Raw genomic sequence first — 7,902 nt, 5'->3', positions numbered from 1 at the left:
CCCTTTCAAATTTTGTAGTAGATCCACCATTATAACAACGTTCAGTGACTGTACAACATAATTTAAGGCAAAGTTTTATGTAAATGAGGTGGCCACTGCTATGAAAAGGTTTTTATGATACATATATTTAGTCCATATGTTGTTTTCAGCACACATGTGAAATAGTATTGTGAACTTGATGTTACCATATTTTGTCACTAATATGAATATTTTTGCTTTGTTTGCTCTTGGTGTCATAGAATATGCCAGTAAAGTGATGAATGATTCCAAAATGTCTTATCAAATGTCAAGACTGCTAGGACATTGGACTTCATTTAAAAAGTGATCATATCCCAAAAAGTTTTGTGCAATGTACAAACTCCTATCTCAGATCCTAAATAAACTTAACACAAATGCCACTGCTGAGAAAGTGACAATGCATCTCAATTTCAGACCGACATTTATGTATAACTACCCTAAAACACCTTCACAGCACAACGAAAGACTGAAAAATAAAAACAATGAAATGAGCAGGGGGAATAATTGAAAATATATTTTTCAAATTAATAAAGGTACCACACACCATGCTTATTCTAAGTTGCTGTTTGCCCTTTGCTGAATTTACATATAACTGAAATATACTTAACATGATTGACTCACAAACACTGAATCTACTAGATGGTGGTTTAATAAGCTGAGAGCAGTAAGAGATGGGTAATATGTCTATTGAATTTCTGAGAGATGAGTTTTTTTTCTTTTATTTTTCCCTGAATAGTTTATATTTTCTATAAATGCAGTTTAAACAACTATATGTATAATTATGCACAATATAGGAATACTTAAAGAGGAACAGATTGATGCGATTCAAAAAGTAGCCATCAACCATAAGAAACATGAAGTCATGCCAAAATACCTTGTGGGGCAATTTGGGGCCCTTAAGTTATTTACAAAAACAGGTTACTGAATATTATTTACTTCTGATTTAATTAATAACATCAACAATCTATTTTAATTTTTTTTAACTCAGTCTGAAACGTCCGAAATGTTTTGTCTTTCCCATACATCCACTCTGTTTAGGTTTATGATTTATTTCTTTTATGAACTTTTTTTGGCTGTACATGGTGCCAAAGGGAAAGTTTAATATTATTAAAAAGAACATTTGCAAGTGTATAATGTCTATTATAAATTGCAATTTTATTATAAAACTCTTGACTTTATGTGTCTAATTTACTGTATGCCATTTCCTGTCATTTAAACACTTTGTAATTCTGGTTTTTAGATAGCAGCATTGCACAGTGCACTGGTTTGTCAGACAACTCAAATCAATTATTAATGAAGAGAATATTATAAAAAGCTATTAACTCTATATCACTGCGCAAGGCTTAAGGAATTTCAGGTTTATGGCTTATAATATTTCCCTGTTTCTCCTTTGCTTCTGACTACTCTATTTTGCATTTAGGTGACATCTTCCTTAGCTCTTGATTTTCTCTAAGCTTAGCTTTCCAACCAAGAGTGGCTTTGGTCTAAGATTATTCTGACATAAGCAGGGGTCTCCACAACTGCAGGAAAATGGGCAGGGACAGGTAAGCCTCAGCATCAGCAGTACTGCTTCAATGACATGGAGAGAAATAAAAAATACAAAAATAAACAGAAAGATTATGACACATTCTAGAGCACCACAGGTCTGTGCTTTTAGTGATGATGGTTCAATTTACTGCATTTAACTAGGGTAGCATTGTATAAAGAAAATATTTCTTTTTATTTTGTTAAAAATTTTAGGGGGTTCCTGGTTATTCAAGCACAGTCTTTCAGGCTATTTTCTGGAGGATACATGCTTTAAAAATGGTTTAATGGTCAGGTTCTATTCTGTTTTTAATAAGCTGTATTACTGCTGTATCAGTAAAATTGTTTTTCCTGTTGAAATGTTTTCTAAGCTGTCCTCACGAGTGATGTTACAAGGGAAAAAAAAAAATCTCTCTATTATAAAAGGAAATCCTGAGACAAGACTTTTTGAAAGAGATAATTTCAAGTCTCGCGAGACGAAACTTTGACCATGAGATTTTTTTCAAGTGCCGCCCACCTCTCAACCATATTCAACCATTCACACGGCCCTCTCATCTCTCATTTGTGTGAATGCTTTTGAGAGACACAGTTCCTGCTCTCTTAGCTGTTATAATTTTTTACGTTTTCCTCACTTTAAGTTCCCAATAAAATAAGACTTATCATGTCCAAATCTTACTGGATAATTTCATCCTGAAGGGTTATCAACAGAAGAAATGAGTACATGGGCAATCATAGCACCGAGAAACAATGAAGTCAAATGATTTAATGTGAAAACTGTCGATCGGTTACACAGCAAATTGGTTAAAAACATATCAATAGACTATGCTGAAACAGTTGGTGGTGATCGTGCGGAAGAAAACATCAACTTACAATATCCCGAAGAATATCTCAACCGTTAACATCGTACAGTCTTCCACCGCCCGAATTACTATTGAAAGAAGTATATATCCAAGTAAGGTAATGTAGTACATCTCCCATGGATAACATTAGACACCAAAGGAGATCTTGATATGCCATTTGTATTAAAACATTAACAGTTTCCCGTTATAATAGCTTTTGCAAAGACAATTAACAAATCACAGAGACAAACATTCAAAAAAGTCATTTTATTTAGTAGAGAGAAAGAAACGAAATTCACTCATGGGCAGTTATATATTTGTGTTGTCACGATATAAGTCCAAACACAGAATCAAATTTAATGTGATAGTGATGAAAATTTAATTCAAAAAATTGTTTTTAACTGAAGTTTTACAGTAAAAGTGTAAGTTTAAAAAGTATTTGCATGTTAATTTTAAATCCAAACAGAACAAAATTGTATAATGTAACAAATAACTCTAACGCAACATGAAACATAATTTACTTTCAAATTATTATGTTTTACTCTTTTTTAATATGGTTAATTACTCGCTGTAATGTAAAATAATTAGTTCTATTATAAATATGTAGCAATTCCCATGAAAATAACAATCTGTTTAAATTGTACATCCGCATCCCCATACATGAATGGCTGAACTGCAAATTGGCTAGCATGTACTGCTGGCCCGGGGGTTGGCGAGCGAAGCGAGCAGGGGGCAAGGCCCCCTAGTAGATATATATATTTATTATTATAAATAAAATGCTAAAGTCAGCATGTCTGGTCTCTCATAGCAATCTGATTGGCCAGTTTTGCTTTTTTTGTGATTGGTCAATATGATGGAAAAAAAAGTATGAGTGTGTGATACATGAGAGAAAGTAAAGGAGTAGAGGGCATATCACTTTCAAAGATGAGAGGTATAAAAGCACATGGGAGGTGAGCAAAGCATCCCAAAATAACAAAATCTGAGAGGCAGGCTTTATGGGAAAGTACCAGCAGAAGGAGCAGCAAGAGAGGAAAGGACCTGGAGGTTTATGTAGGGCAAGAAATATCAAGTATTTTAAAATTGATTCTATTACCTGTCTTTGACAGTTAACATGACTAGTACGAATATATATACTGAGTGGCAAACTAAGACAGATATTAAAGTATACTTCTCTGAGTTTGCAACACAGAAAATGCCATATGGTGAAAAAATATTATTTTTGTGGAAATAAGCAAATCTATTCATAAATTTGAGCATGTGATCACTTTATAAATTAGTCCCTAAGAATATAAGCCATCATTTCTGTCTGCCTTTTGGATGTCTTTATAGTTTGTTACAAGTAATAAGGCTACAGCAGTGCAGTGAATAAATTAAACTCAAATTATTTGCATTCCCCTGTACTGTATATAGCTTGACCAATCTGGCCTCAAGTATTTTGAATAACCTTTGCTACAGATGTTCACAATGAAATTCATGGAATGCAAAGATACTGAAAAATGATTGACTTATTTATGAATGTTTCATAGTCAAAGAAAATAAACTTTCCTTGAATGGTTATTATATTTTACATAACAATGCCACTAGTTTGATAAAAAAATATTCTAAATTTATGTTTGGTTAAATTATTACTACAAATTTAGAATTCATAATGAAAAGTTAGTTGTCAAAATAAACCTGAATATCCTACCCATAGCTTTTTTCGTTACTTTATTCCTTGACCTAAAGTCAGCTGTTCCAACTGAAATATGATTTTTCTCCATTGCACACACTTTCCTCAGTGGACTTGCCTGAACCGTCAGTACATGATTTGTTAAAAGATGTGAAAATTCCGCCCATGAGAACTAACACCACTACAACTACAATAGATATCCACAACAGCTGCTGCTGTTGGAAAGCCTTTGGAAATAATGTATTAATGAATCCCAAAGCGTCCTCAAATTTCCTGTGAAAAGAAAAAAAAGAAAATTAACCAGCAAAATTATGAAATAATACTTCAAAGGCTATAGAAACATTTACAACCTATTTATACTTCTTAAATCTAATAGTGAAGTAATATTGTATTCATTGATTAAAATCACAATTAAGACTTAAATTAAAAGCTTAGGGAACACTAAGTAATGTGAACAGAAGGTACAGAAAATGGATGAATGATGCACTTCCACTGCACTCAAAGAGAATAAGTGAAATAGAAAAGGAGAACTTGTGCAAAAGGCAGTAAGGCATTTAATTTTAATGTGATGTGTTTAAGACATGACATTGCTTAATGACTGGCCAAAAACTCTTTCCTACTATACAGGGTGTGCAAAAGTAGGTTTATAGTTGTTCATATGGAAAAAGACATTCAGGTTATGAATAGTACAATAGTTTTATTAAGTCAATAGCTTTATTATCTTCTTTATTATCTTTATTAACTCAAAAGAATGTCACAATGGCACAGTGCACTTAAGTACAATTTCGTAAGTCTCAAATTGCTGGCCTCACGTACTCACAACTGTAAGCCTACTGGTACCCATTTTAATTTCTCCAGCATTTCTGCTGCATAGTTTTGCATACTCAACATTCTGCTATTAACCTTGTTATTTTGGTCATCAGGTGCTGATTTTACCATATTACACACAATTACACAAATCTATTAATCGCCAAATAAAGGATGAATTATTAATCTTTTATTTTGTATAGAATGACTGTTACTGAATCTAATCTAGTCACTAGATTATCTTTCCAGAATGGAAACTCACAAGAAACAAAATGATGTGGAATTAATTAAATAAACTTTAACCCTCATATCAAAAATAAAAGAATAAAACCTGGTCCATAAATCATAAAATCTTAATGATTAATTCCTTAAAATTTGAATGCAAGGCCATTGCCAGTGAGAATTAATTACACAACATGTTGGTCCTGCATTTGCAATTACCATTGAAGCTTTTTGCTACTCTTTGTAGTGCACGTATTGCCGTAAGTGAGATGGTGTGGTAATCTAAAGGGAATTCCCTAAGAAAATACAGATGGGCAAAAAATCACTAACCTTAAATCAGTAACTATCATCACTCTGATGTTTTATTAACAGGAGATTTTACAAAGAAATTTATGTAACCTTCTAAACACACACACAACAATGGCCTTTCTTTATTTGATGTCCAACCTGTTCTTTATCTGGTCCCTGTTGGCTTCCATTTTATTTTTGTTTTCTTCTAAATCTCTTTGAGTCTCATATTCTTTGTCCTCTTCATCTTTCACTTCCTCCATCTCTTTGCTTCGTTTCAAACCATCTTGGTACCTGAAAGAAAGTCAGAGATTCAGCCAAAAGTAACATGCTTCCTAAGCGAGATTACTGTTCTCAACCATATGTCAAGCCCAGAGCATCACTCTTGTACCTACCAACATTCTGGTATTGAGTTAAGCACCCTAGTGTGACACATGGGACTGTGCCCAGCCATACAGGACAAGATGTGAGAGGACACCACAGAGTCTGCGGGAAACTGGTATAGACATTAAGAAAGTCTGCACACTCCACACAGAAAACAACTCGCCTGGGAAAATGAATCCAGGAACCTAATGCTGAAGGGCAGCAGTGCTTAGTCATGGTGAAAATGTTTAGCTCCTTTCTGTAAAGATGATAAATAAAACCCATGTAGCAAAGCTACAGGAAATGGGATCTAAGCAAAATTAAAAGTATTTTAGAAGCACAGGTTTTTGAAAACTTGTTCCAAGGTGGTTAGATGTCCTGAATTACCAGGTATAGTTCCATACATTAGTCCCAATTTATATTTCCTTATTTTAAGATGTAATTACGTTTTCAATCCAGTTTTGAGAATGCTATGATATTTTTCTCAATGTAGTAGTGTATACATAAATTTCCAACATTTTTGTGTTTTAAATGTCAATTACGTCAGTTCTATTTGAAATGTACAGATTTCCCCATGATTCGGAGGCTTTTGCTAATGGCAACGTGCATGCAAGGCTTTGCTTTAGGTGTGAAATACAAACCTCAGAAGTCCACCAGCCATGCACCTCAAGCAAAAAAATGAGAATTCTTAAATTGTGCCTTTGTAATTCAGAGCTTAGCTAAGAGTGATGTTGTTTATATCAAACATTCAACTTTCTGGTTAGTGCTTGAAGTTCTGTTCCTTTTATGACATCATTGCTGGTTTCAATTTGGTACCTAGTAGTAGTGTACTCTAGTAGTGTACCTCTGTTTGTATATGAGAAGTGTAAGTGTGGGTGAAAAATAAGGGTGTACATTCTGATACAAACATTATAGCAGGAAATAAGGAAACATGAAAACACGCTCAATAGAATCTGGCTGCCCATAAGGAAAAATGAACAAATAGACTCTGGAGAGATGAGTTTAACTCACTTATTTTCCCCAGTGTGTTAGAGATATTTCTAGAAGGACAAAGGATGCTAGAAATATAAATAAAGTATTCAGTAATTACAAAGATGTGTATATATAATATATTTAAACTATTATTAGATATACAGTATACGTTATTCACAATAATGGTGAATTTTTTCTTGTCTGATAAACATTTTGAACAGAACCTAGAATGAGCTAATTTATTCCACAATTCATTACCACTAATTTGGTTCTGACTGATATTAAACTGTGCTAAGAGCGACATAATGATGGAATACTGCGAATGTGTAATTTTGGAAACCGAAATAAGGGCAATTCTAGAAAAATAATTCAGAAAAAAACATTTATAAATGCTAAAATGATGTAGAAAATGCTGTTAATCAAAGCGAGGAGGCCAGCATATTTTCAAGGCTCTCCAGAATTGTCCAATCTCCAAATAGCTTGACAATGATTGTTACATCAGCACCTAGATCAGGCATGTCAAACACGCAGCCCGCAACAGAAATCTGTGCGGCCCGCATGACAGATCCCAGTTAGTACTAAACTTGTACAAAATGATTACTATCGTTTGTGATTGAATCATTCTGCATCTTTGGCGTTACTTACTGACTTTTCTTACTTCTGCCTTCTGACAAAAGCGCGTTTTCCCATGGCATTACGGTACCGGAAATGTCATCTTCTAGTATAGCCACGAGACTTGTCCAAAGTTAATGAGCCACGACGTCGCAACTGAAGTGCTAGGCTGCAGCAGGGGCGGCCTTAGGCATGTGCAAACTGTGCACCTGCACAGGGCCGCCACGTCAATATATATTGAATATAAAACAGAAAGAGAAAATAATGACACAGCTGACAGCAATATGGCCAAAAAACATTGTGTTTCTTGTTAATTAGTACGCTGTATTTACTAATGTCACTCGAGTCGGAGCAGTAGTATTATAACGTTCTGCCGTAATGAGAATATCATGGGCCACCACTTGGTTTTCAAATTACGGACACGTACATATAGACGCGTGTCATGAGCACGAGGCGGCTATGCAGAGTCCGCAATGGACGTGGCCATCCGCCGTGCATAAGATACCATATTGACAATGGCGGGTGAAGGGGCCACCGATTCTTTCTCTGCCCAGGGCCGCCACGAGCCTAGAGCCGCCCCTGGCAAGC

The 7,902-nt window shown here is 34.6% G+C and overlaps 1 protein-coding gene across 3 annotated transcripts in view; it reads right to left on the bottom strand.

The window, feature by feature from the left end:
* Positions 1-221: 221 nt before the first annotated feature.
* The window catches only part of mrvi1 (murine retrovirus integration site 1 homolog), a 211,970-nt gene continuing 204,289 nt past the window's right edge, over positions 222-7,902 (bottom strand). For all 3 annotated transcript variants that reach the window (XM_028794872.2, XM_028794871.2, XM_028794873.2), the window contains 2 exons: positions 5,527-5,661; positions 222-4,323 (listed from right to left, as the gene is read on the bottom strand). In XM_028794872.2, coding sequence (XP_028650705.1) covers positions 4,107-4,323; positions 5,527-5,661 — 352 coding nt within the window. In that variant the 3' untranslated portion in view covers positions 222-4,106. The remainder of the gene's footprint in view (positions 4,324-5,526; positions 5,662-7,902) is intronic.

Source organism: Erpetoichthys calabaricus, chromosome 2, assembly GCF_900747795.2.
Source record: "Erpetoichthys calabaricus chromosome 2, fErpCal1.3, whole genome shotgun sequence".
NCBI lineage: Eukaryota > Metazoa > Chordata > Cladistia > Polypteriformes > Polypteridae > Erpetoichthys > Erpetoichthys calabaricus.
The sequence above is the reverse complement of the archived record's forward strand: the minus strand, read 5'-3'. Positions and strand labels throughout refer to the sequence as shown.